Genomic DNA, 27,250 nt, shown 5'->3' with positions numbered 1-27,250 from the left:
AGGGAAAAAGTTACTTCACTACTAAATTAGAATATGAATTTTAAATAAAAAGAAGTTCAGTTCAGAAGTTATATGATAGCATAAAAACTACATGACATGGAATAATCTTTGTAAATGATATTTCAAGCCTATTTTGTTCATTCTTAATATAAGGGCTGAATGTAAGGTACGGAGTTTTAATTTTTATACTTATATAAAGTGGATTGAAGTTGATATGGTGTTTGTTGCCATGGTTACGATATGTTTTTTTAAATAAAATAATGGTAACTATGTTAATCTAACTATCTCATTTATTTAGATAAATAGATTATTAACTAGTTAGTACTATTGAAAGTTCCTCTTTTAAAAGTAATATTCAGTATCATGTGTATTTGCCTTTATTATATATAAATAATGAATATAAATTCCATTGCCTTTATTATATATAAATAATGAATATAAATTCCACATTAAGTTTCACCACCTTGGTTAATTATAACTTATGTATACATTTATTCCGCTTTATTTAAACCACCAAATGTTTTATTTCTACTTCATGTTAATAATTAGTCTTGCAACTGTAGGTAAAGCAAAGATTAGCTCTATTAAAAGCTTTCAGAATGTCCTCATCTAAATGCCTATTAACGATTGCCGTGCACTGCAAATCTTGAGTCACATTAGCCAAAGAAGTATTTAGATTATAAACAATCACAGGTTGTTCAGAATAGTACTGGTAGGAATCACAGGATTTAACTGACACTCTGGACTTAAGGAATATGACCTGAGATTTAAGGGGTGTAACTTGAACTTTGCACTGTCGGATTTGCTTTATCCGGCCATATGCGCACAAGACGTATTCTCGGCTGTATTGCAAAGATGAAGTCACTTTTCCCTTAATATATTTAATATATGAAGATACTTTTTCCTCCCAGGTGCCTTTTAGCTGAACGTTGGAACTATCATTGCCTAAGTTCATACGTAGCATGTGTCGTATTAATTCATTCTGCAGTTCTTCTTCGCTGTTAAATTGGTTAAGAATATAATTGACTTCTGCCAGAACATCTTTAGGAGCTCCACCCAAACAGAATACAGTTCCCTCGAGACCTAATAAAAAACGTTTTTTTAAGGCTCCAATAAAATAAATAAATATTGTAATGGTCTGGTGGAAAGATTTCGATGGGTAGAATGTTTTTATCGAATACAGCAAAAATTGTTTTAGTTACACTTATATATTTGCAAGGTACATCATACAGAAATAAAATTAGTGTTTACCATGTTCCTCGAGAATTTTAGCCATTTCTAACGCCACTATGACACCAGTCTCATATCCCAAGAGATAAAAGTGGCCGACAGTACCAGTTCTTTTCATGAAAACCTAAAAATATGATAGTAGTGAGTAGAAAACATATTAAAATATTCCTTCCTAAAAAAACTAGACTTAGGATTTTTTATATACCTTAGCAAATCTAGCTGCTAACTCCTGAGGTGTTTCATCTGGATGCGACAAACCAGGTTGGAGTACTAATGTTAATAACTTGAGTCTCTCACATAAAAGCGTGAATCTTCCATTGTGTCCTTCCAGACCTGGTACCACGCATAAGAACTTTTGATTTACGTCAAATTCGTCATGCCCCTGTGTTGTTAAAAAATACTTAAATATTAGTTCATACTTTGTCTATCATGAACTGAAGAATCGATGTTTTCATGGAACGGCAGTTTATGCTGATCATTTCGCTGAATCGATATTTAACGAAATTTCAAAGTTTAGCCATATTTTTAGTGTAGAATTCAATATGACTTTGACATACAAGTCTTTTAACGTTATTAAGAATTCATAATTTACCATATTAATCGATTTCATTAATGTGGGAAGAACGACCATTTCCGTAGTGCCATGAAGTTCATCGGCTTCTATGGGTGAGTAAAAGCTTGCAAATCCTTCGACATCCGTAAATGTCGAATCTAAAAGACTTTCTTCAAGTTTTTTAATCCTGAAAAAAAGGTCCATATAATGTTTCTAAAGGAGACAGGAATCATAATAAGGGAACAGAACATACTGGCTTATGGTAAGATCTGGTATCTCCTCTTCAGACAGAACGATGTGATACTTATCGCGCAAGTGAGCTCTCACTGGTATGAGTGCGATTGAGTCCTTGCAGAGCTCCTTAAGAGTGAGTGTATTCACAAGATTTTTTGGTAGACAAAATTCTGAAAACAAAGTATCAGCTGTACCGACGCAATATTTTCTGAACGTTTTCGTAACCCACATCAAACATAATTTAATAACTTCCAATTGTTTATGGCGTAAGTGCCTGTTTCTATCTTTTATGGACTGGAATCCCAGATCGCCATGGTGGTATTCATCCTCTGTGCTATTGACTAAGAAACTAAGAATGTAATAGCTTCGTTAATACCATTAAAACTATTAATATTTATTTACTAAATAAGTTCTTTAAGAACTGCTCACACTTCATTTCCTTATAATCTTAAGATTATAGAGACAATATTTTTTTAGTCACCTTTAATCTTTTTTACAGATAGATTCATATGGCGTTCAGTTATTGGTAAATGCGAATAATGAACACAAGCACTCATAGAAGCAAAAGACTTACTAGCAATATTAGCAATCTCTTCTAACAAAGAGTTCTCCTCAGGAAGCTCATATACAATAACCACAGGTTCTTCAGATTTCAAACCTTGTTCCAGTACTTTTAGTATTGGCTTTATTGATAATGCACCTTGCACCTACAGAATATGTTTAAAACCATAAATAGTAAAATTATATTATTTATATACAATGTGTCCACAGCGCAAGACCCTTACTGCTACTAAGAATATCTAAAGAATATGATTTGAAGTATGTTCATAAAAACACATACAAATTGAAGCGAATAGTGTTGCTAGTTTCCATTTAAAAGCAGTGTTGGCCTAGCGGCTTCAACGAGCGACTCTCATCCGTGAGTCGTAGCTTCGATCCCCGGCTCTGCACCAATGGACTTTCTTTCTATGTGCGAATTTAATTCGCACGAACGGTGAAGAAAACAACGTGAGGAAACCGGTTTGCCTTAGACCCAAAAAACGACGGCGTGTGTCGGGCACATAAGATCTTGAAACAGATAGAGAAATCTGAAGCCCAGATCCAAAAATGATGTAGGACCACTGATTTATTTATTTATTATTATTGTGAGTTTCGTAAACTTACCGTTTCAAGTGCTGGTGATTTGATAATTGTCAAGTTTCGATAATGCTCAATTGGTGATCTTACTTCATCATTACTGATACGATTACCCACATCAATAACGGCAAGGTGTCTGCGTCCAATAAAAAATCGCATTATGAAGATTATTCACATAATTTCTTTTTTTTAAATAAGAAAATGGAGAAGAAATCGAAATCCTGTAACTGTCCGATAGACCGATAGAATATCATAATATAATGCTTATCACCAACGAGAGTGTTTAAATGGATGCGTTTGAATAAAATTATGCAAACAGGCGCATCCCTTGCGCCTTCTACTGAGAGCGCGTTAAAAATGGAATACATACAAATTTACAATAGCGCAAGTTTATTGAAAGAGCCGGTTCCTATCACCGTTGCGTCCATGTGCAACATATGCTCTACATCATAGGTAAAGCCACCTCTGCATGAACAAATCACTTACTTGAGGTTTGGGACTAAGTTTTCCACGACTGATATAAAATTGTTTAAATACGTAGTAACATCAGTGTTCTTCTGTTGTTTACTGACAATCGTGTATATAACGTCGATTTTTCCCAAAACCCTACTCTTTTTAATGAGAATATCACAATAGTTTTTGTTCCAGAGCCCTTGTCTGTCGATTACTGAGTGCACTCCAGACCTTCTCCACGATCTGGAAACAAGCGTTTTTGTCAATATTATGCAAGCTGTATTTTACTCTCTTTCTGGTGTAGATACTTATGAAAAAGAATCCTATTTGTGATTATTATTTTAGATTATTATTGATAAGATGAAAGATTCTATTTGTCTATCGTAATTAATATATTTAAATAATGTTTTACAAAGTTTTACCTCTGTTTAACTAGGAACGCGTTAGTATAAGGTGCCTGAATGTAAAGTTGCTTAGCACCTTGTGCGACCAGTCTATCAGCAAGCTGGATCGCCAATACATCGTCGTCTGATATGATCAAATTGCATGATTCTGGTGATATTTGGAGCCTGAAAAATTTAAAATACGTAACTATAGATTTGATAATGTAAAAAATAAAAAAAATAGAGATATAGTATTTATTGATACCTTGGTTTAACATCAGGAATGGGTTGTTGCATGTCAAGAAGCACTCGTCCGCGATGTCTACTTGCAGCCAATAGACGGAAGGCGCGAGAGACGTCACTGGGCGGGAACGATACACGGGACAGAGGACGTACGTAGCCACGCGCTATTCCTTCGCTTACGAGCACTTGCAATCGCTAGAAATATTATGACAACAACTAGTAAATATGACAGTAACCTTTCCACCAGTAATGATCAAGCATAGGCGAAGTCAGGTATGAGACTGAATCTATTTCTTATAAGGAATAAAACTCACGACCTGTTGTTGAGTGTTATCGCTGCTCATGAACACTAACACCGCCTACAGTCTCGGGAATCGACGAATTGTTAAGTTACATTTCAAATAAAAATAAAAATGTACAATATTTCATTTAAATTTTAAAATATGATCAAAGTTCTACTACGTAACTTCATTATAATATAGACAATATCGTACATTTTAATCTAAAATTCAGTAAATGCAATAGGTATATATAGGTAAGTTAAATAATTTGTTAAAATTTACCTTCATATCATTGTCATTCTCGAAAATCCCGCGTAGATCAATAGTGGCATAAGAGCGGCATTTAGTAAAGTGATGCATTCCCAGGAAAAAGTTTTCATGCTCGTGTAATAGACTAGCATCGTAATAGACTCCATATTCGCTTAGACATCTAATTGAGATCTGGAAATATACGAAATGTTTTTGTCGGGCTTTTATTTGGATAAGGCTCAAAGATGCAATAGCCAAATCAAATTTAATAAATGAAATGTCAAGAGAAAATGAATTTCAAATTCAATATTCTGATTGATGTTATCTTATTTCAGGATATTTTATTTAATGGTGGTCTTATTTTGGACCAAACCACAGTTAATTTGAAGGATGACTGTAAAAGATTATACACGTACATTTTTTAGCTCCTTATTTGCGCAGCTGATGATGATTTCGCAACCCCTACCGTTCGTAGCTGACATCACCATGTCTCCAAAGGTGTGGTCGCGGGAGTTACCGATATGGTCCTCTGGAAAAAAATAATATTGGCAAATAAATTCGCGCTCCAGTATAATTTCTGTTACTTAAAGTTTTTTAAGTTCTTTAAATGCTGTTGTTGTTTGATTGGTTCATTTTGCTAAATCGTTCTTGTGTTAATAAATAGATAAATTAATGGACCTACAACCTTTTTAGGCCTGGGCCTCAGATTTATCTGTTTCATGATCATTTGTTAATCTAATCGACAAGAAGGTGATTAGCCTTCTGTGCCTGACGCACGCCGTCAACTTTTTGAGTCTAAGGCAATCCAATTTCGTCACGATTCACGGTTTTCCTTCACCGTTAGAGCAATGTTGAATGTGCACATAGAAAGTCCATTGGTGCACAGCTAGGGGCTAACCTACAACCTCAGGGATGAGAGTCGCACACTGAAGCCGCTAGGACAACACTGCTCTGGTCAACGGTTTTGGGTTAATACTTTGAAAATACCTTTCAACTGAGGGAAGAGTTTTCTAACGAATTGCTTCTTCGTCTGGTCGCTGACCGTGGTAAAGACTTCACAGTTAAAAGCGAGTGCAATGGAGATTGCAGCTTGACCTAATGCTCCGGTTCCACCATGAACTAGAATTCTCATACGAGGTACTAAGCTACTCCTGCTGGTCTAGAAGTTAACAATGATTTTAGTGACATTTTATACGGGTTTTATATATACAAAACACATTAAAGGACTAAAACATAACATGTCCTCTTGCTATTACTGTAACTACTTAGTATTATTGAGGTTAATGTTTTTCTATTTTTTCCATACTAGCAGAAGTATAAGTTACTGGACTAAAAATAATATGCCTAAAAAAGTTTAGTGAACATTTTAGATAAATATCACGTTTAGACAGTCATCTCACTAAGAACATGAAGTGGTACCAAACATAATGATAATTAATAATGAGATAGATAATAATGCGATTAGGATATATTTGATTTATCCTAGTCATCGCATTTCTTGAATTGTGATACAATTAAATTAGACTTGTACAGTACCCCAAAGCACCTACCAAGCAGTAGAAGGCCAAACAATAGGCCAAAGGCACGGTAGCGGCATCCTCAAGGGTCCAATGCGCAGGCACAGGCCACAATTGCTCACTCTTGGCTCGCACCATAGTACTCACGGAACCCGATTTAATAATACCCATAACGCGGACTCCACTGAAACATATGTCTATAATGAACGACAAGAAAGCAGAATAATTCAAAGGATATAATAAACAAGCAGCTAGTGTGTAATTATAGGGTTTAACATTCGAAAATTGCTACATAAAATGGATCAAAATCATCAGGCTTTTTGTCGACACAACCCGTTTAAGGTCTATACTCTTCCAACTGTAACAGAGTGTTATGTACGTACTGGAAAGCAAAAGGGAGGCTGGCAAATAAGAAGATGGGAGGACGATATAAAAAAGGGATCGGGTCCAATGTGGATTCTAGAGAACTCCTTGGACAAATTTAGAAGAGGCCTTTGTCGAATGACAGGCTGTGATTGTGAATAAATATTACTTATATAAACAACATACTTTTCAGTCACACCACTAAAGTCCATTCCAAACGTTAGGTCCGAATGGAAATCAACAGGTATCGCTCCCATGCTCCTCTTTGCATCGAGGCTATTCAACGTTGAATAGTGTACCTATAAACAATAAATTAAAATTATTTATTTAAATTACTAAACTTTTGTAACAAAATGAAGTATTTTAGATTTAAATCATCGTACTACATCTGAACTTTTAATTTGATTTTATTGAGATTTTTTACGATAAAAGGCAGTGAGTTTGATTTAGGACAGTTAAGTCCATACCTTTACATCAATCCCTGCTCCCGAAAGCTCAGGCGCTTCAACCCAGGTCAATGAATCGATATCTCCAATGTTAGAGGTTTGGAGTATTGCATTTCTCGTGCATTGCGCTTGACTTCCTACGGGCAGGTAGTAGTTGCCTCCCAAGACACCCTAGAGGATCGAAACAAATCAAATAGAGATTATAGTAAGATTATAGTTATAGTGGTTTTTATTACACGCAGTGTGCTGTTTGTCACCTCTCTGATAATATATCCAATTACAGCAATGGAAGATGAGGATTCTCTAGATTGTCAAGAGATTGCAAATAGTGAGGGAGGATTATGATAATTTATAATAATAGCATAATAAATCAATAAAAACTTACGTGATACAATGTATTGAAAGTTAAATTTAGAGATGGTAAATTTCTCAAACACTCTTCATTCAAAGTTTGGTTTAGCTCAATCAAGTATATATTGTTATCGTTTCCGACGCCCACTTTCTGCCGTGTTTGTACAAACTGTTTCAACTCTGAGATGCATGGATGTGTGGATACAATATTGAGGTTATGTTTTGGAGGAAGTTGGGAAAGCCTGGTGTTCAATAAAGCAATATCCTTAGTAGACTCAACAGCAATTGTGCTAGAATTGGAACAGGATGGGGTTGGGCGCCAACGTAGCAGTTGGACTTTAGCATTAGAAATGTTGTGCATTGACAATGGGCTGTAGAGAGAAGCCAGTCTTTGTTTTGGTTCAGATAACTCTTTGTTTATGATAAAGAAACCACGTGGAAGGATGTTATGTAGGGTTTCTGTAAGCTGAAAACAAAACACATCTGAATCACATCTTTTTACTATCGTACTATCTATAGATTATTAAAGAGTTTGTTTTTGTATCTCTATAAAAATTAATAAATACATTTGACTTTTTTAAAAGTTATTTTTATTAATGCTTTAGTAAGATCTCTAACTAAGCTCACTCGTAAAACTACTAAAATAGTATTTAACGGTAATTAATGATATTTTGGTTTCCCCAAACTTAAATTTCTAACAACTTTAAAAATACTTACAGATTCTTGGATCGATAGGTCACATAGAAGCAATACATGAAATTGGTTTTCAATATTGGTGAGTTTGTTAAGAGCACTCTTTTCTACACATGCAAGGTTTACTTTGACACCCGGAATCTCTCGTGTAATGGCTTTTAATTGAACAAAATTATGGCTGGCCTGGTTAACAACTAATGCATGTATTGTGCTTTTGTTTAGATTTTCAGCTATCATTTGGAAGAACACCGAAAGCGCGGATGTTTCCTGTAATAAATGTGATTTTTTTATACGTATTGCTTATACGATATAAAATTGCTCTCAACGTAGAACGGAAGTTTCGGTTTAATTTTATATACAAATATAAATTAAGGTCCATAAATTTCTAAAAATTATTTATCTTATGGTGATATTATTATATCTCTTCGCATTCATTAAATAGGATAAAAAACTCACATTACTTAGACCCTCAGGAAAATGAGGCACAAATTTGTTCACTTTTAAAGAAACATTCTCGTTGCTCGCCAGGAGAGAACGGAATCTGACATTATGAAGTGATACTCCAGGACACCTGGTAAAATAAACGTAATTTTTCTCTAACAGTAAGGTTCTATTATTACATTACACAGTTCGGCTTTGGCATGAACAAATTTTCACTCGTCACATTTCTACATTGAATTCATTTGTTTGATTGATTGACAGTAAATTGGTCTAGGCGATTGATTGATTGGCCGGGAAACCAAAATTAGGCCCATTCATTCCTTTTTTTTATGGACACACTTAATGCCTGAGGGCTCGCAAGTGCGTTTCCGTTTTAAGAATTGATATGCTCTTATCTTGAAGGACCCTACGTTCATTTAAGTAATATAAGCGAGACTGATAGAGATAGAGTAGAAGAATAAATATTATTGATTATAGATCACTATAATTCTTACCAGGAAACGTCAAGGGTTTCCGAAACATAACCATCGACAAGAACTGCATTGTTATTATTATTATGAATCTCAATATTAAATAGTTCTTCTACATTCAGATCAATTTGTCGGATATAATCCAACTCAGAAACGTCCTGACTTTGCTGTAGCATAGTTAATTGAAGTAAACCATCAATCAGCGTCAACCAATTCTTTTCCCAGAGTATTTTAGCTTGATTCAAGGATGTGGCCGCATTTTTGATGCTTAAAAAGTCTCCGCTGTAGGTAAAATATCATTAAATATTTAAAAAGCTGAAATTCCTATGATAAATGTGGTGATTATTATGATAACATACTTATTACTTATGTTAATACATAAAGCAATTTTAGTTTAATCTTTGTGGTATTAAAAATTAATAAATCAATAATTATTCCTTACGAGAAATTATATTCTTTGGTCTTCAATAGCTTGGAGACATCCTCCGACGTTAAAATTAATTCTTCATCAGTTTCTGTTGGGAGTTTTACCACCCCTCTTTCATATTTCCGAATTATGTACCCTGATAAAATTTCTGAATTTTCCGTAGTTACCTGAAGAATAAAAAAAAATAGACGCAAATACATTCCACGTACTATAAGCGCTACCACCTCCTTCAGTTAATTATAATGGGTAAAATCCAGGATAAACGGCGTTATAACGGCGTTGGTAGAAGAAACCATGGCTTCGAAACGTTAGGGAATGGACGAGTGTTGCGACTGGGGAAGTGTTTCTGCATCTAGCAGAGGACATGACACGCTTCAAGATACTGACGGCCAACCTCCAGTAATGAAAAGGCATTAAAGGAGACAGGTCGCATAAAAACTTCAAAACTGTACTCACCTCAAACCTTCCAGTACCACGATGTAAATTGACATTCAGGCGTAACTGATGCTGCTCGTGCAACAATGGTTGTACTTTGAAGTGAACATCCTGGAATCTTACTGATATATGCTTTCGCTCCTTGCTATATACCATAGACAGAGTGTCCCACACGCACATTAGTGCTCCCGCAAATGGGTACACGTTTACACCTACAAAATCAAATTGTATGATTTATGGGTATAACAATTTTGTGACGAATCAAGGTTTATTTGAAAAGAAACTGGTACATTCAGATTGATGAATTATAAAAAAAACGCACAATCAACCATATAAAAATAGGCATGCATCTCATATTAATTATCATAATACCATAATAATAAAAACAGTTAAGTTATTCATAATTGTTGTCCAAGCTTATATTGCACAATCAGCCATATAAAAATAGGTATGCGTCTCATATTAATTATCATAATACCATAATAATAAAAACAGTTAAGTTATTGATAATTGTTGTCAAAGCTTCTGGTGTGTAAATACTCTCCCATATATAGCTATAAGCTATAAGCTAAAGAGCTATTAAGCCTCATTACCTTTAAAAATTTACACAAACCTTTCACAACATGCCCTCGGAGGTATTTATGTTCATCATCATGTATGGAAATGACAAAACGGCACGCGGCTGCATTCTTACGATCTTCTATCTTGAATAGGGGTAGTGGCCTAGAGCAGTTGTATTATACAATCAAACTAAATTTTTATCAATTAAATATTAAATTATTGCCATTATTTGAACGTATCTAGTGCGTCACGAATGGTAGTCAATAAGAAAAAAAAAATAACTTACCAAGTTTCAGATTGTGCCCACTCAACATGGTGTGCGAGCATAGGGGTGCCAGTGGATACAGGAAACACTATTTTGGGATATAATTCTTGAATCTTAGGGTTGTAGCCTTCCATATAAATCCTGTTAATATATGGACATATAATGTACAAATTATCATTATAACTTTAGGATTTCTTCTGATATGGTGTTCGATATTTAAAATAACAATCAGGTATTTTTAATTTATTTACTAACATATTACATACAGATAATAACATTAGTTTCTCTCTTACTTTTATTTATTGTAAAATTTTAAGATTGCCTCTTCTTTACAAAGTACATTAAAATTATTATTTTAGTAAAAGCATAATAATTCAGTATCAATCAAGACATACTCACTGTCCAATAGCTTCTAATAAAAACCTCGCATTGTCAGGGTGTCCTCGGCGAGTAAGGGAAATGTTCTGGCAACTTTCGGGTAGGGATCTCTTGAGAATGGCTTGGAGTAATCCATGAGGAGCTATTTCTATGAGCACAGCGTTAGCAGGAATATGGCGAGATGTCTCTTCGAAAAGAACCGGATTCTGTAGTAAAAAGATATGATGGAGATTTATGCCGGCAAAGGAAAGTCAATGATACAAATAATATAATGATTTAATGATAATAACTTTCTATATGATAGTCAAGGAAAACATTTACGTATTTATTTATAAGTTTTAAAACAAAATGCATTCTAGAAAAACAAGAAAATAATTCATTATACATTTTACAGACACAGAAATTACACTATGTAAAAGAATGATTTACGTTTAGTTTTTTTGTTAAATATTTGTATTATCTCTTCGTGTATGCTTGCCTATTAGTACTTGTTTGTTAAAATTTGTATATTGTAAGCTTTTATTAATAGAAAAATAAAAATGTAGTAATGGAAAACATATAAAAAATCAAGGAACGAAATATAACGCAACGTAAAAATAGAAAAAAAAACTTAAACCTTATTACCAACTTATTTATCTAACATGTTTAAATTATTTTAAACTGTGAAGAATTTGATCAATATGCTATCATCAAAAATTTATAATATTCCCATATTCAATAACTGCATTAAGGCATGGAATAGACCCAATACGAAATACCAATAGAGTATTTACCAATAGGTTATTAGTGTGATATTCTGGAGATGAATACTTGGCTGGTTCCTCGTCCCATCTGTTTTCTGGAACTGAGGTGGAGAGCCAACGTTCACTGCGCGGCTTTGGGCTTCTAATGATTTCACTTAAGTACTTCTGTAAGCCGGAACCTTGGAACGAAAAGTATTGTATTAAGTCTTTACCCAAACTACGAAGTATATTATTACCGTGGCATTACCTGCTTTCGCAATATAACGAGAATGATACGCGATGTTGGAACAAGGAACCTCTTTAGCGAAAACGTTCTGAGCTGTTAATTTCGCAACAAATTCTTTCATAACATCATCTGGGCCAGATATGGTGCAGGACTCGGAACTGTTGTGGCAAGCCACTTCTATTTCAGGTGGACATAATTTGGAAATCTGATGGAGACAATATTCAGAATAACATGATCATTAAATATTATTTAATTGTTTTCTTTTGTACGTTCTATCAGAGTATATGATTACCTGAGTATGACCCAAACCAACTGCAGCCATAGAGCCCTTTATAAACGGTGTTTGTTTGGAGACAAGGCCACGGCAGAATGCGGAAAGAACCATTTCTTCGGCTGTAAAACAGCCATCTGCGTATGCGCATCCCAACTCGCCGACACTGTGACCTGAAAACGTCATACTTATTGTACGCGCACCCAAAGCACGGGGATGTTCAAATACCACCCACTTTCAATCTTTCAGTTTTATTTATAACACTCAAAATGTTATCGGGAACTTGGGGACTCGGGAAACACTTAGCCATGTAAGTCAGATGTATGTCAGATTAAATTTTTACAAACACGACAATTTTATTAATCTCAGTTGTAAACATGACAGGTATTAATATACTGTGTACTTATGTTATTAATCATTTACATACCTATAATTTTATCCGGGAATATTCCTATAGTGTTCAATACATCTGTGAGACCAATTTGTATAGCGGCAATACCGACGAAGGAGTGTAAGATGTTATCGAAAATAGTTTTATCTGGTGACGTGATTATGTCCACAATATCTATGCCTTTTGGCTTCAGAACACGGTGACACCTGTGAATGTTTTAATTGTAATATAAAAACTGATTGACGACAATACTCATCGTTTTTATATAAAAAAATGTTTTTAAGTTTGTGAAAACTAACGAAGCTGGTCGGTAATAAATCTTCTTAAATTTTTCAAGGAACTACTGCTTATAGGTCTCCTCTATAAAAAAATCCTAAGGTATGATAGGTCTGTTTACTGGTAAAACTGAAAATGTTTAGAACTGGCCAGTTAGAAACATTACTAAGGAAAATTTCTTTTAAGTTTCAATTTTAGAACTCTTTGGTAACATAATGTAGTATATTGCATTCATTTGTCATTTGTATTTATGAATTGGGGGCAAATCTATATCTCTTGTTACCCGTGAAAATGAACCTAACGCGAGAAAATTTTCGGTCTATGATTTATTATGACTTTCGATGTAGGATTACTCAGCAACAAGGCTTTGATAGGCTGCGATTAATGAAGCTCCATCTCGTGCCTATTTACTATTGGTTTAACGAGGTTAAACTTGGAGGTAGAGATCTCAATGATGATCCGCATGACGTCTTTTACCAGGGACTACTCAAGATAACATCAGTACTGTACGACGCATGATAGAGCAAGAAAAGAGAGTGACCTATCAGCAGATACGGGCAAGATTAGGCATTGATATGAGTCAATTTCAGAAAATATTACACGAACATTTAGGCGTCAGGAAGCTTTGTAACAGAAGGATTCCCCATACTTTAACCGACGACCAGAAACACCTTCGCATGGACTGGTGTCGCCAAATGTTAATTAAGTTCAACGGCGGTGACTCAAATGCTGTATTTGAGATCGTCACAGGTGATGAAAGCTGGATACATTGCTACAAACCCAAAACCAAAAGACAATTAGCTCAGTGGGCCTCCTTTCGAGGATCAGCCAACTATGGTAAAGAAAGGCATGGAAAAAAGATGATTGCCTCATTCTTTGGTAGGAAACGTCATTTCGTGACATTTGTACTTGAACATGGAAGGACAGTTACTGCAGAGTGGTATGTCATTCGCTGCTTGCCTGATGTCTTGGTAAAAATTCGACAGCAGCGCCCTCGAAGCTGGATCCTCCTTCACCACGACAATGTTTCAGCACACTCCCCAAAACGGACTGTTGAATTTTTGACTATAGTAGGTGTCGAGATAATGAGTCATCCGCCATACAGACCTGACCCGGCGCCGTGCGACTTTCATTTATTCCCAAGAACTAAAGATAAAATTCGAGGTAGTCGCTTTACGAGCCCTGAAGATGCGGTGAAAGCGCATAAAAATGCCAAAGAAGTGACCCCTAACGAAAAATTGGCCCACTGCTGTTCTCAGTAGTTCCATCGAAAGCGACGATATGTAGATAAGAACGGAGATTACTTCGAAAAACAATAAAAGTATTGGCAACTTTCTACATTAAGCCGTTTTGTAATTTTCTAAACATTTTCAGTGTCATTTTAGTCATAATGCATCTCGTGATAGTGTATAAGAATTTCAAGTGACTTTAGTCAGAAACATACTTCTCAATTGCAGCTGCAAAAACTGGAATGCGCATGAGTTGAGTACCCATGCCGGTCCATTGGGATCCCATACCACTATAGACGAACCAGAGAGGACGAACAGCGTTATCGAAGTAATCGCATTTCTCACTTAGAGTCACTGTTTCATTGTCTTCATTTGTGTCTTAAAATTGTTAGTAAAAACTAAAGTTATGTTTTATTTAATAGTGCTTAGAGATTTGTATTATGTTTTACAACAGAATTGTATGAAGTTCAGATTAGGAGAGTTAAGAGGTCATAGTAAAGAATTTAAAGTAAAGTTTGTTTGTTGGGGAAAATGAATTAATGAAAAAAATATTACCAAGAAGCAAAAATCCACGTCCCAAATGTCCGGCGATGGGGGCCTTATGAATATTACGGAAGAGAGCTAGTTCCTCGGGATCCACTGGCCGACTCTTTAGATCGTTGAAAATCTTTCTCACAGAAGAGTCCTGTCTGCCGGATATCGTTACTAGGTGGGGAATGCTGCTTTTGTATCGGAGTATGTTCTGTAGGATAGATAAATAATAGCCAAATAACCACGCGTCAACCGAGTCTCTCTTCATAGGAGTTATTATAGGTTGTTAACCACTGTCGTAATTTTAATTAATTAAAAAAAATAATTAAACTAGGGTTTGATATTTTCATGAATTACAAAACTACTGTTGTAGTTAATAAAAAGTAAAAAGTAAAAGTAGTGGTAAAACGTAGTTTTGTAATTTCTCTAAACACGCAGAGTGTTACGATTTAGTGTCATGGGTGACAAACCCATATTATTATTCATTACAGAAATACATACATTACTCTTACAGGCTATGCTATAAGACAATGTCGGGAAATATAAAATAAAAGTATCGTTATATAATAAAATATCGCTTCTGCGAATTCACACAATATGTCGATAGTGTAGGAGACAGCATTCAGTAGGCGCAACGTCTTTGATAACGGAGATCCGTGCAACATGCTGCTTCTGGTCCTTGGTATCGCAAATAACCTAGGCCTTTGCCGTCGCACATATCCCATAGGTACAAATAAACCCAGTTCTTGGAGCACACTTGGGTTGCACACTACTAAAGACTTTCAGTACATACTAAATATGTGAAATTTAACAATTTATTCGTGAAAAATACATTTAGTTGTTTGTCGTTGGTTATATAGAAAAACGATACATTTAAAATAACTATGAATAAAAATAACAGCGACTTAAAGAAATCTGAAAACCGTATTAATTAATATCAAACCTTTGGTTTATAACGTCCTCTGAGAAGGACGTGGGAATTTGAGCCCGTAACTGAAAAAGTGTTGACTGCAACATAGCCATGATTAGTTGGACAATGATGCGTGATCACTTTAATTCGACCATCACGGATAGCTGGTACGTCATCCCGCGGCATTTCAAGGTTGATGTTCGCTGCGAATTCACCTCTTTCAAAACCCAGTAGCACCTGGAAAGATAGAATAAAGAAAAAGGCACTTCAGATATATTTAAATTATTAAAGTATGTCACAAAGTTCAGTACTTGGAAGACTCAGAATCATGTTTAGACGTATGTGAATCACAGAATACGCTTACATACTAAGACGGATAATTACTCTTCTAACCTTAGTTATAGAAGATATCCCACAAGCTGCCTCACTATAACCAATATTCGACATAACACTGCCGATTGGTAGTGCGTCAGTACGGCCTTCGCAGAAAACTTTATCAATAGCTTCTAGTTCAGCTTCATCAGCTTCCACCATCCCTAAAAATGTCAATTATACGGGTAATATAATGTTAGTTAACGCTGTTAAGACAGATGGGTCAAACCCCCACTTGAACTTGGCCCAGTGGAAATAAAATAGATAGGTTGCCACCAGAAACCTGGGAAGATGAAATAAAAGAGACAGCGGGGATAATAGTAACAAAGAGAGACAAATGGAAGAATTTGGATGAGGCCTTCACTCTATAGGTCTCGTACTAATTTTAAATATATATAATATAATATAATAACATAAACTTAATGTAGTCCTTAGTATAGTATTGGCATACAGGCTATCTTAAATATTTTTAAATATTCAGATATTTAAATGTTAAGTAAGTGATACTGTTTCAAGTCAACTCATCGTAGTTTTACTGCACTATATAAGATAGACTTTATATATACCAGAACCAAACGCTTCAACATATTCGATTTCTTTCGGCGAAACCTTGGCGTCGTTGTAAAACTTCTTCATGAAGTTAACAACCTCTTTTGGGTTACGGTAGAAACCAAACCTAGGACCTTCTTCACCTTCCACAAATGATGTAAATTCTGATCTTACATGCACCAATTCTGCGTATACTCTGTTGAATTTAGTTCATGTTCAATAAAGGTATTTAATTTATATCAAATTTTAAATATATTCATAAATTTTATTTGTATTACCTGACAGCATCTTTCGCTTTTTGTAGGAAGATTATGTTAATCGCATCAGATTTAGCGCATCCGCATCCATTCTGATCAAATGATCTTGTTTTTCCATCCATGGTCAATGGCATGATTCTGCAAAAAAGGTACAAAAAATCATAATAGAACGGATGGTACTAGTTAATCTTTATCGCTGCGGTACCTTCAGACCCATGCAATAATTTCACAGCCTGAATAAACAACTTGAATGCTGCAATTTTTGTACCTTTTCTAACATTTTTTTATTCCTAGCTTTAGTAAATCAAATTTTGGCATCTTTACTATACTGCATAAAACCAGTATTAGCTACTAGGCCTTCAGGGAATGCTGTTAAATGTGTAGATCATCAGAAATGGACCATTTTATGAGTCCTTATAATAATTTATGTTAGCAGAATTATGTTATTTTTATCTTAAAGATTAATGTAAATATTAAATATAATAATGTCATGATATTAAATATAATAAGAGCAGTTAAGATATTTATAATTGATTTGAATACTTATAACTATCTGTATATTTCTCGTATTTGTATCATGCATTTAAAATAATCATTGATGACAAGTTTGAACTTTAAAAATTTATTGTTACTGACAATTATCATAATTGTACGCTAAATAATAATGAAAACTAATTTGTAACAGAATTTGCACACAAAAGACAATTGATAATGTACGTTGAATAATTAACCTAATTAATTCACGTATGCAATTGCATACTAAATTTAGTTTAGAGCCGAAGTTAGCGCTTATGTCTACCGTATATTAAAAACGTTTTGGATTATGACTTGATTCAATAATTCACTGAATCGCCTAACTAATGTTGAATTATGTTTGTGCGTCATCTGCGTTTGTGCGTGTATTAGTTGGCTCACACCGCAAGGATAACTATTATAACGATTATTTATATGTACTTGTATAATCATTAAAACGGTATTTTCTGTGTCTACCCATTACCAGGGAGGACTTAATTTTATATATTAAAGGGTCATAGAGGTGGAACCAACAGTAACTTCAGTAAGTACTTTCTAGAACTATCCCGTTGGACCTAAGCTGCCACTACTGCTCTCAAAAGATTTAATATTTTATTATTACTTACCTTCCATAATGAATAAAAGAATGTGGATGAAAACATAGAACGGAGGCCCCTACGAGAGCGGCCTCACAATCCCCACGTTTGATTGCTTGGTAGGCGAGTTCTAAAGCAACAGAGGAACTGCAGCAGGCCTGGTCCAGAACCATTGACGGTCCTTTGGAGTTCAACCAATACGAGATACGATTCGCGAACATAGCTTTACTGCATCTGCAAGAGTATGAAATCATTAACTAACATTAACCACTCGTTTTATGGAGCATAGAGAATAGTATAGAATATATTTGAGCTTTTAATAACAAACGACAGTTTACAGCTGTTCATAAGCAACCGTAATTTTCGATGTAAGCAACGCTTCGAAAACAAAACAGGCACAAAACAAGAAATAATATAAAAGAAGTTATTTGAAAAACGTTTGCATAAATAGTTTTTTAAAGACCCCTGTTCTACGGGCAAACAGGTCGGAGGTTCACCTAATGTTAAGTGATACCGCCGCCCATGAACAATCTCAATGGCAGAGGGCTAGCGAGTGCGTTAAGGGCCTTTTAAGAATTGGTACGCTCTGTTTTTGAATGACCCTAAGTCGAATTAGTTTGAAAATACTTCAGTGGGCACCTGGTTCCACATAGTAGTGGTGCGCGGCAAGAACTGCCTTAAAAAACGTTCAGTTGTGGAACGACGGACGTCAACGTGGTACGGGTGTTATTTCGTATTCTGTCTCCACTTCCGATGTAAAACTCAGCCGCAGGTATTAATCCGAACAACTCATTTAAACACTATCTATCCATGGTAAGTTCATAAACATTTTTGAAATGCAAAATGGTTAATTTTTTTTTATCATTTTAATATATTCATTGATATACTACAAATCATACTACACTATGACTATGATACATTGAACAGTGAACTTTTCATTTTTTTCTTATATATTAATATTTATTTATTAGTTATATGGATTACAATCAAGTGTACAGTATTCACAATTTTCTTAACTTACAAAGTAATCATAAAAATTATTTACCTTATATGGGAGGAAATATGGGAATAGGTCCCTGTGGCAGTGTACCTTTAACTCTGGCAGTATTTCCTCGCTGTATTGCGATACTGGTTCGTTGAGCGAGGAAAGCACCAGCTCTGGGGTGACCGGTACTATCTACCAGGCGCCAACTTAGATCTTTAATTGGCGCGCTTGTACCCCAAGAGTCTCTACTCCAAAGGAAACAAAATCGAATTTGGAGGAAAGACTCATATATTTCTGCCGTTAAATTTTTTTTCTACCTGCTCTGCGATACCTTTGTACCAAAAGAGATCCAATGGACTGTCGTGCAATCGTGTTAGGGTCTCTTTCCCTCGGTTTCCGGGCAATGTGGCCGATATATTGCAACACTCTTTGGAATCTTTTATTTAAAAATGTACATACCCGGTAATTCCCCAGCCGCCATTTATATTATTGACATAAATACACGACTTCTCAGTCTCCGAAAAAGAGGTCCCAAGGTAGACGCCCACTTTTTTGCCAGAAAGGTATTCACAGTTTACACCTGCAATATATACACTGTGTATAAATAACTTAAAAGCTCAATTGTTTAATTTATAAAATAGTAATTAAAATATGGCGTAGAAATTAAAACAAATAATACAAAAAAACAATGACACGCCCGACGTCAAATCACACTTATATATTATGTAATCCCGTACTGGCACTCACTCAAAGCACAACGTACAACTCATGTATGTCGAAACCATTACGTTTTTGATACACGGGAGTCACAGTTAGCTAAATCTACAAAACTATAACATTCATAATAATGAGTTTGAACTTATGTCAAAAAGAATCAATAATAGTGTTGAGTCACAATTTCTTTTTAAATCAGATAGGGTGTAAATTTTAGGTATAAGCAAGTGTTGACCTAGTAGCTTCAGCGTACGACTCTCATGAGGTTGTTTGTAGGTTCGATCGCCAGCTGTGCACCAAAGGACTTTATTTCCAATGGAGTTTGTCTGTGCGCATTTAACGCTCACACGTATAGGAAAACATCGTGTGGACACCGGCATGCCTTAGATGAGTCGACAGCCTGTGTTACCACTGGGTTTTAGATTTAAATTTTTATAATACACTACGACTTGTAGGAATCAACAGGAGAAGTATCGTATTAAAGTAATACCTGCATCGTAAATAGCCTGGTACGATTGTTCCAAGATCTTTCTAGACATGCAATCCATGGAATTGGCCTGGCGATAATGCACCCTAAAGAACTGAGCATCGAAGTGTTCTATGTCGGGTGCTTTGCCAATGTAGTCAGTTATTTCTGGATGATTGTATTCCCAACGCGGATTTTCGGCGGATATAGGGTTGACCTGGAAAACAATTTTACATGTATTTGTCATATTTACATATCAAGACACCCCCCACAGGTCTTGTACTTTGAGTTTATTAAGCAGCTTGTGAGCGGGATATCGTGGTAAGACAACTTCTTTAACATGCCCCAGGATAAATTTTGATCAAGTAAAACCCCCAATTTTTTAGTTAGTAGATTATGTGCTCTGCTCTCTGTCTGCTCTTAGTTAGTAGATTATGTGCCTTGTGGGAGATCATCGAGACTTGACTGAACGCAGATTTGAAGATCATCGGCGTATAAATTTAGTTAGTTAAATAAATATAACAAAATAAACACCTTATTGTATAGCAGATCCGAGAGCTCCTTTACACTGTGACAGCCAGGGTAGAGTCCTGACATACCAGAGATGACAACCGCATCGTCAAGACCGGCCTCACACTCATCTTTCTTTGAACCGACGAAATCTTGAGGTTTAGGCGCCATCTATGCAACAGAAACCGCCATGGTCTATATGAAAATGGTACATTATAATATATAAAAACATTATTTTTTAAATAAAACAGTTTTAATTATGTGTCATACTTAACCTTTATTGTATATGGATTGTTCATTAACCAAATTCAATTGCAAATCTCAGGCAATTTAAATAAATTACTATAATTGTTTTTCACAATAACATTGTAAACTCGTAAAAACGCTGGTCATTCGACTAAGCAATCAATTACTTAATTACTTGGTCATATGATGAAGGAATCGTAAGACGTCTCAGACCTTTAAAATCTACTGCGTGTATAAGACACATGAACTGAACACATCCCAATAAGAAAAATGATTAAAAACAGATACAAAAATCTGGCTTCAGAACCTAGACTGTTCTTTATAAACGATCTATTTAAAATTAGCCCACTATTAGTTACACACGATTTATAAAATGCTTCCGCGTTCACACCATAGTGGTAAATCACTTATTACTTACTAAAGACAAATTTCGTACAATTAATTTGCTTACGTAGCACTAACTAATAAAAAAAGTACATTGAGTCACTTATATTAACAATAAATTATAATAAATGTCAATAGGTTCGTAAATTTGAATTTTATTCGAGATTGATATATTATTAGATACAGGGTGCTTAGATATATATTATAATAAAAAATACAGACTATAATGCAACAATTTTATACAGAAAGATTATAACATACATAGATAAAAAGTACTATTTAAGATCAATCCTTTTTTAATGTGTCTTATTTGTAGTTATCCATTTTTAATTACTATAGTAACTATAATGTGGGTTAAGAATCCTATAAATATTGTATATTTGTGTGGTGGAAATAAAATTATAAACGTGGTAAGTGACATACAGATTGCAAATATACCAGAGGTAGAAACCATTTTGTCGCAACACAGGGACGAGGCAGGCGTCAATTTGAAGTGATTCAGGGCATAAACAGATGCTAGTGTTTGGCGAAGGATAAACATTAATCACTAGCTTCCTTAGCCCTCACTGTATCGTATTTAACCATATGCTGACCTAAGCTAGTAGTAATATTATTACTTTTTATTACTTACGGAAACTTCTTTTCGCCCTTATGTTTTTTACTAAGCCAATTTTTGTAGCAGCTACATACGGAACATTTGCTTTACTACTTCATAGAGATTGTTCACGTTCAATAAATGTCGCCATAAAAGTCGGTCTTTGTCGGCATTTTCAGAACCGTCGAGATTTCCGTATAGCATTCCTTTTTTGTTATCGATTATACCATATAATTGGTAATAATTATTTCGATACTCACTTTATACTAATTCATCAGGGTTGATGAATTGATGACGACGACGTTTTTGTATCCCATAATTTTGTAGGTTCTCTCAATATCCGTAGCGCTGATGTAGCAAGTTTGGTATCACATATACCATGCGATACAATAATTATTTACGTAATGCAATTTAAAAATAGAACGCAAGAACAGACTATCTTCCATTTATTAGAGACTGACATGTCTTAGTTAACCTGTATAAAAAATAAAAATAAATTATTAAAGTCAGTATTGGATGTTATGGAATGTCGTCACAGGTCTTTGTCAGATTACAGCTGTGTATCTTACATCTAAGGACTATATTTAACTATTGTTAAAACCTCACAATTCGGCCTAAACTTTTGTTACAATTTAATTAGATATTTTTAAATAAAATTGCTAACAAATATTTTGATATTATGCGATACAATAATTATTTACGTAATGCAATTTAAAAATAGAACGCAAGAACAGACTATCTTCCATTTATTAGAGACTGACATGTCTTAGTTAACCTGTATAAAAAATAAAAATAAATTATTAAAGTCAGTATTGGATGTTATGGAATGTCGTCACAGGTCTTTGTCAGATTACAGCTGTGTATCTTACATCTAAGGACTATATTTAACTATTGTTAAAACCTCACAATTCGGCCTAAACTTTTGTTACAATTTAATTAGATATTTTTAAATAAAATTGCTAACAAATATTTTGATATTTTATAAAACGCTTTGCAACAGCCACTAACGATATTTACACTTACAAAACAATTTAGGAATAGGTATAACGTTTATAAAGTTCAAAAGGCCAAACCCTGAAACATAAGTTACAAAGTATATCGTAGTCAAAGCAGCGTATTTAGTTGCTTTGGGATGTTAATTAAATGGAAAAAAACGTTTAGTATATCGAAGTCAACAAGTACACTACCGAAAACAACCCGTAGACATATTCCAGAAACATCTACTCTTTAGGGGATCAGGTAAATCTAAGTAAGTAATTTAGTTGTGAATTAAATTTGATAAAAATTGTTTTATAGTGCTTGCCTATACTAAAAAGGTTGTCTAGTGAGTACTAAACAAGTGATATAATTTTTTTTTATATTTGTTACGTCGAATGAATAAAATTTGTTTAAGAATTAATATTTATTATCGAAGAGGTCACCGCCGAATCTTTATTGAACTTTTTTCCTAAACCTATAGATACAGTAAAACCCGCTTAAGACGATTATTTTATTTATTTATTGTTGTATAAGTGTTCTTAATATAAAGGTAGTTGATGTGGTGGAAACACAAACTGTGCACAGTTTTTCTATCCACCAGGACGTCGAACATAATTAAATCATTAACACACATATATATATACTAAGGCCAGTGACATATAAACTGTAAATTTATAACAATCAAACCATTCAAACGATTTAAAATTGCACGTAAAACGTCATAAACACATCTAAACACTGACGCGCATAGATAGCCGATGCAAGAAACCTGTTCTTGTCGAGAATTCTCATTCACATACAGGATGAGTTCCTATATTCGAATATATATATATATATATATATTTTAATGACGTATATGGCATAATTTATGTTATGCATAATTTATAATTGTTTGACTTATGTAGTATTTTTTTAATTTAAATTTAATATTGTTTCTTGTTATATTCGTAAGAAGTGTAGCTGGTATCGAGTTTATTAAATTTGGAATAATGTAATCTAATGTTTTTTTCCCATATAAATTATTGTATTTGGGTAATAGAAATTCGTTTTTTAATTTTCTACGTGTTGAGTAGTGATAGTGAGTTTTAATTGTTTTGAGGTAATTTTCTGTAAAGTAGTTTTCATTTAATAATCCTAGTTGTACTTTCTCGTGTATAGGTATAATTTTGAAAAATGCAAATAGCTTTCTGTAGTCCGCTTTATATTGTGATTTTAATTTTAAGGGAGTAATTGTTTTTAAAATACGTATTTGTATTGCAAATATTTGATTTAGATAAGTTTTGCATGTTCTCCCATAGCTTGTAAGTCCATATGTTATAATGGATTCGGCTAGTGCTTTGTATAATAGTAGCAGAGTTTTAAGTGGTATTTTATTTTTTATTAAAGTGAATTTGGCAAGTATCGCTCTTAGCCTATCACAGACAGAATTAATGTGCATTTTCCAGGACATTCGGTCATCTATTGTAAGCCCCAGGTACTTATGGTTATGAACTAATTCTAAGGCGTTGCAGTTGCAGCTATTGGGGTACAAGTTATAAGAATGTGCACATGTGTGGTTGTGTAAGATTAAGATGGGTGTACGTGAATTTAGATTGTGACTGGATCGGATATGCATGAACTTTGTTTTGTTAGGATTTAGTACAAGTCCTACGTCGTGGGACCATTTAGCCAATGTATCGAAATCAGATTGTAGCTTTGTTTCTGCTTCTTGGATGTTAGGCCCTGCAGCTACTAGGCATGTATCATCTGCAAATTGGAATATCTGACAATACTTTATTATGTTAGGTAATGTGTTAACATAGGTAAGGTAGTGTAAAGGCCCAATGACTGAGCCCTGAGCCGTACCTTCTGTAATAGATATTGGAAAACTTTCTTCGTTGCACACTTTAACACGATAAGTTCTGTCTTGCAGATAGTTTTCACACCACTTGAGTAGGTTTCCTCGTACTCCGCAGTCATTTAAGTTCTGCAGGATTACGCTGTGCTTTAATGTGTCGAATGCCTTACTGTAGTCAATAAACACTATTAGAACATGATCTTTTTTATTTAAATGTTTATAAATGTGGTCTGTGAATGCGGATAGCAATTGTGTGGTATTTTTATTTGGTTGGATTACTCAGACGATTTACCAAAAATGGGTCTTAAGCGAGAAAGCGTATTATGCGGGATATGGAAAATCATACGTACTACATATTATTATATATAGGTATTAAATTATACATTTATAAATTATATTAAATACGTAGTGTTATTATAATTAAGTAAATTTTTTAAAATAATCACTTATTTTGGTTTGACAGACAGCTACATAGCGTCTTAAACGATTAACAGCGGATAATGCCTGGGCATTTGACCGGACCAAACCGGAGTTGACTCATCTTCGTCTCATCATTATCACTTAGGGCCTCGTTTTGTGATTGAATTTCGTACGGTACTACATTGTCATCAATGGAAGAATATCCAGGAAAACCCTGCAGTATCTCGGGTTCTTCACGAGCGGGTGGGGGGGGGCTTTGCCTTTCTGGGGGCTCTCGTTAGAGCGCTCGGTTAGACCACTCGACTCGGGCTCGGGCGTATTAAACGGGATGATGAATCGCATTAAGCCTTAAGAAATCTATGAAAATAAGTCTCAAGTTGCAATTAAAATCGTGTGTTTGTTTGTTGTGACGCATTACTCCGAAATGATAATATTATGTGGTTAAATGATAATTACAAGCGGCGGCCTAGATGGAGTTGATCGTTTACTATGAATAATTGTTGCCACATAGAAATTCTAAATTATTATCTCTACTGTCAACTATCGTTTAAAATTAGCGGTTGACCAGAAATTGCCAAAATTAACATAAGTGTTGTGTTCCAGTAGGACCTGGCCATACGTCTGTAGTGAAACAAACTCCGGGAGCTTAATGGGCAACAAGTGAAAATGGTGAAAATCGATTATTAGAGTTTTCTGCCAATCAAAATCAAAACCTATGAGGCTTTTAAAACAATAAAAATCAATGGCGCTACAATCTTTTTAGGTCTGGGCCTCAGATTACAATATCTCTTTCATAATCGTTTGTTAATCAAATAGGCAAGTAGGTGATCAGCCTTCTGTGCCTGACGAACGCCGTCGACTTTTTGGGTCTAAGACAAGCCGGCCACATCATTACATGGCACATAGAAAGAAAATCCATTGGTGTACAGCCGGGGATCGAACCTACGACCTCAGGGATGAAAGTCACACGCTGAAGCAACTAGGATGTAATATCTGATTTAACATGTGATGAGGAGCATGATATTATATAAGGGTTGCAGGTGGTTATAAACATTTTGTAAAAAGAGGACAAAATCTTGGCGATTTAAAGATTACGATACTTATTTTTATTTGTACTAAATAAAAATAAGTAATTCTAATAAGTATGCCAGCTGCATCCAACTTAACCAGCCGTTAATATAATATCAATCGACCATCTCGTGAGCAGTCTTCCTCTGTATCGTTCCCCATTTTTTCTTTCCCTATTCGTGTATGTACAAAATGACGTTCGGTATTTTAAGTTTTCTCATCAATCAAGCAGACGTAATTAGATTTCATATGTATAGATTTAGAAGTGTTTGCTTGTGTTATACATAGCTTTACGAATTTCAGTCGACGACAGTAAACGTCGTGGACGCTGAGAAGAAAGCATAATTTCATAAAGTAACAAGCAGGATCGTAAGGAAACGATCACAGACGCTGATTTTATTCATTTTTCAATAAGGAATAAACTTATTAATAAGACTTTCACATTGTGCACAGTGATGTGTCTTTAAATCCTTAAGATTTGCTAGCGTTGACTTGATAACATGACCTAGTACAGATCAACCAAGATCAAGATGAATCAAAACTAATACGCTAATTATACAAGGAACGAAAAAGTTATCACTGAGGAAGGTAATAGGTTTAGCTTATAAGATCAGCCAAAACACAAACGCCTCTTAGAATGAAAGGGAAAAAGTTACTTCACTACTAAATTAGAATATGAATTTTAAATAAAAAGAAATTCAGTTCAGAAGTTATATGATAGCATAAAAATTACTTGACATGGAAAAATCTTTGTAAATGATATTTCAAACCTACCTTGTTCATTCTTAATATAAGGACTGAATGTACGGTAAGGAGTTTTAATTTTTATACATATAAAACATGGATTGAAGTTAATATGGTGTTTGTTGCCATGGTTACGATATTTGTTTTTATATAAAGATAATGGTATATCACATATTAACACATATCTAATTATCTAATTTATTTAGATAAATAGATTATTATCTAGTTGGTTTCAATAGTTTCTGTTTTAAAATAATATTCAGTATCATGTGTATTTGCGTTTATTATATATAAATAATGAATATAAATTCCACATTAAGTTTCACTAC

General features: G+C 34.5%; 1 protein-coding gene across 2 annotated transcripts; it reads right to left on the bottom strand.

Moving 5' to 3' along the window:
• Positions 1 to 380: 380 nt before the first annotated feature.
• LOC123709673 (fatty acid synthase-like) lies at positions 381 to 21,345 on the bottom strand. Of its 2 annotated transcripts, none has more exons than XM_045661167.1 (40): positions 21,314 to 21,345; positions 20,674 to 20,820; positions 20,164 to 20,356; positions 19,419 to 19,539; positions 18,005 to 18,208; positions 16,887 to 17,003; positions 16,626 to 16,804; positions 16,081 to 16,223; positions 15,721 to 15,924; positions 14,802 to 14,988; positions 14,462 to 14,624; positions 12,778 to 12,947; positions 12,372 to 12,523; positions 12,101 to 12,284; positions 11,884 to 12,032; positions 11,132 to 11,316; positions 10,754 to 10,873; positions 10,520 to 10,629; positions 9,928 to 10,118; positions 9,487 to 9,638; positions 9,069 to 9,326; positions 8,590 to 8,704; positions 8,158 to 8,400; positions 7,475 to 7,906; positions 7,111 to 7,260; positions 6,830 to 6,942; positions 6,314 to 6,464; positions 5,751 to 5,922; positions 5,180 to 5,292; positions 4,797 to 4,955; positions 4,256 to 4,428; positions 4,030 to 4,176; positions 3,641 to 3,850; positions 3,182 to 3,290; positions 2,592 to 2,724; positions 2,037 to 2,187; positions 1,823 to 1,970; positions 1,436 to 1,612; positions 1,252 to 1,354; positions 381 to 1,083 (listed from the first exon to the last, which is right to left on the bottom strand). In XM_045661167.1, exons 2-40 carry the CDS (start codon positions 20,818 to 20,820, stop codon positions 539 to 541), a joined length of 6,873 nt encoding a protein of 2,290 aa, XP_045517123.1. In that variant the 5' UTR covers positions 21,314 to 21,345; the 3' UTR covers positions 381 to 538. The 2 variants fall into 2 exon arrangements, with proteins under 2 accessions (XP_045517123.1, XP_045517122.1); XM_045661166.1 differs by lacking the exon at positions 21,314 to 21,345 and adding an exon at positions 20,925 to 21,302.
• Between the last annotated feature and the right edge of the window lie 5,905 nt (positions 21,346 to 27,250).

This window comes from Pieris brassicae, chromosome 5, assembly GCF_905147105.1.
Source record: "Pieris brassicae chromosome 5, ilPieBrab1.1, whole genome shotgun sequence".
Classification (NCBI taxonomy): Eukaryota; Metazoa; Arthropoda; class Insecta; order Lepidoptera; family Pieridae; genus Pieris; species Pieris brassicae.
This window is presented reverse-complemented; position numbering and strand designations above follow the sequence as displayed.

Coding starts and splice junctions, on each gene's coding strand:
- LOC123709673 (XM_045661166.1), bottom strand. CDS start 20,948: ATGAACAATCCATATACAATAAAG. Junction 20,821..20,924: donor ACAATCCATATACAATAAAG/GTTAAGTATGAC, acceptor TCTGTTGCATAG/ATGGCGCCTAAACCTCAAGA. Junction 4,429..4,796: donor AGAATGACAATGATATGAAG/GTAAATTTTAAC, acceptor TAATATTTCTAG/CGATTGCAAGTGCTCGTAAG.